General features: G+C 38.2%; 1 protein-coding gene across 1 annotated transcript in view; it reads left to right on the top strand.

Moving 5' to 3' along the window:
• The window catches only part of LOC109957733 (zinc finger protein 33A-like), a 3899-nt gene extending 3739 nt beyond the window's left edge, over window positions 1–160 (top strand). The window contains exon 6 of the mRNA XM_020595864.1: window positions 72–160. Coding sequence (XP_020451520.1) covers window positions 72–160 — 89 coding nt within the window. The remainder of the gene's footprint in view (window positions 1–71) is intronic.
• Window positions 161–2363: the final 2203 nt, after the last annotated feature.

The following is a 2363-nucleotide window of genomic DNA, read 5'->3' as shown; positions in this document are numbered from 1 at the left end:
GAAAGCGAAGGGGAAGACCACAGAAAAATGTGGTGGTCTGAAATTATTATTTTTTTTTGTTTTTTAAACAGAGCTAAAGAATACATTTGGTGAGAGCCACTGTGAAAACAAAGGAGACAAAGAGTGGAGGCACTGGGTTGATATCTCTGAGCAACTTTAGGACAGTTTGGAATGTGAGAAAGAAAGCATCCTGAGAGGCCAGCGTGTTTCTGAATGCACTCATTTTTAAATGTTAAGACATTGTTTTAAACTTGTTAGCTAATGGAATCAAATTTAAAAATATACTACTATAATACTTTTTGATATTACTTGTCTGAGTTCCTTTGCCAGCTGAACAAGTCAATTGGCACGTTCGAGATGAACCAGATCTGTGCAGGATTGATCACTGGCAATTGGCGTGCAATGCATGCTGGTTAGTTTTCAGTCCAACTTGATCTTGACTTTCTCTGACGTAACGCTCATGTGGGCAACGATATTCTCACGGGATCGAGGCGGCTGCAGTTTTTGGAGCCAGGCGCCGCTGTTGCTCTCCACCGACTGCAAGAGCTCAGGGCATGATGGGAAACGCCTGGCTCTTACCCGATCTGAGAGCTGATTGGTTGAGATGTTGGCTCAACAAGATGACATTTTTTAGAAACATATCACTTCTTGTGTAATTGCAAGAATTGTGATTTTATTAGCTGGTATTTGCACTAAATGTGTGACTGATGGTGACTTTTATCAGTCAAAGAAGATGAATACAGTCAGTACATATAGTTCTCATAGACTACAGACAGTCTGTGATATGCTGCTATACAAAATGAACTGATTTATTCTGTGAAGTATTAATTAAGTGACAAAAGCAGGATGTGAAGATTCTTTAAGTGATACCTGTTCGGAGTTGGCGCAGACTAATTATCTGAGAGATCAACAATGGCTACAAAATGTATTTATGCACTTTCAATATCAAATCAAGCCTGTTCAGCTCAAATACAGCAGCAAACCGATATGATCCCTGCTTTGTATGAGAAATGTAGCCCTGATACATTTTCAGACAATATTTTAAGTAATAGTACGGCGATAACGTAAATCAGCATGTTATCACTGTCCTTGTCATATAGAAGGACGCCATTAAACCAACAGCTGTTTGGACCCAGAGTAGAAGCTGAAAAGTTTGGTTTAATAACATTTTATTAAATTGGGATCACATCTAACAGGATGTGAGTGCTTCTGTGACTTCCTGTACAGGCAGAAGGCAGCTGGAAAGCTCAGAAGACTGTCATGGTGTCAAAGTAATTGCAAATTACTTTTGGAACATCTGAGTTGGATGATAATAACCAAAGAGGGGTACTGCTGTTTGGGAATGCACACTCTGGGCACATGCAGCATTGTCATGAGTTTTAGATTAAAAATACCTTTATACTCTTTTATTAAGCTTTGGCATGGTGGCGCAGTCAGTCATCTTTTTTTATTTACTACAGCTACATAATTATGTAACTTCAGTGTTTCATTAGTCTGTAGGGGAATCTTGTATTCAGATAGCACTGAATTTATATTTTCTTCCTTTTGTGTTTTCAATAGGTTTTACAGAATTTAATCAGACTCGTTCAGTGATAACATTCTTTTACCAAAAGCCTTTGATTTGATTGGCTTTGGTATTTGGTATTGTGAGGTTTGGAGGGGTTCTTTTTATTTTTGGTGGGGAGGCTTCTCCTCTTCAATCTGTGATTCAGTGACAAGTGATGTGGCCCCAGAGCATTGTGGGAGAACTGAACAGGTGGCTTTGCATGGTTTTGTTCTGCAGCTGCAAATCTAATGAACATTGGGACTGAATTTCCCAAAATATACCACACATTTTTGGATTGATATAAATGAGTTCTTCACAGTTTTTTTGTTTTTTTGCAAGTTTCAAAGATTATTGGCATATAAAAAGTAATAATAAATGTGTGCAATCTGTAGATAACGATATAAAACATACAAAATACATATGGTCCGTTGAGGGTTTGCATATTTTTACATAAAAATATGTAATAAAAGATGTTTAATATAGAAATAAACGTGTGTCTCTCTTTACCTTGTCCGTTAGCTTACAGCATGTGGTAAAGAAACATGGTTTTGACAGAATGGCTTCCAGCCAACTGCATTGGAGCTGTTGTAGCTGAAGTATCTTGCCAGTGGCATAAGAACGATTGAACGCTTGACTTTCCCTTGCAGTTCTTGAATCTAAATGTACAGCCGGTGTCTCTGTTCCCACTTTGATCTAAAACACCCTTCTTACATGTTTATCCTTTTTGCGCTCTCTCTCTCTCTCTCTCTCTCTCTGGGCTCATACTTTAAGCTTGCTACAAGGCCCATCAAGTTTATCTGAAACTTCTTCAGTTTTT

Source organism: Monopterus albus, unplaced genomic scaffold (genome assembly GCF_001952655.1).
Source record: "Monopterus albus unplaced genomic scaffold, M_albus_1.0 scaffold28.1, whole genome shotgun sequence".
In the NCBI taxonomy this organism is placed as follows: Eukaryota; Metazoa; Chordata; class Actinopteri; order Synbranchiformes; family Synbranchidae; genus Monopterus; species Monopterus albus.
Note: the sequence above shows the minus strand (reverse complement) of the source record. Positions and strands in the feature narration are given on the sequence as shown.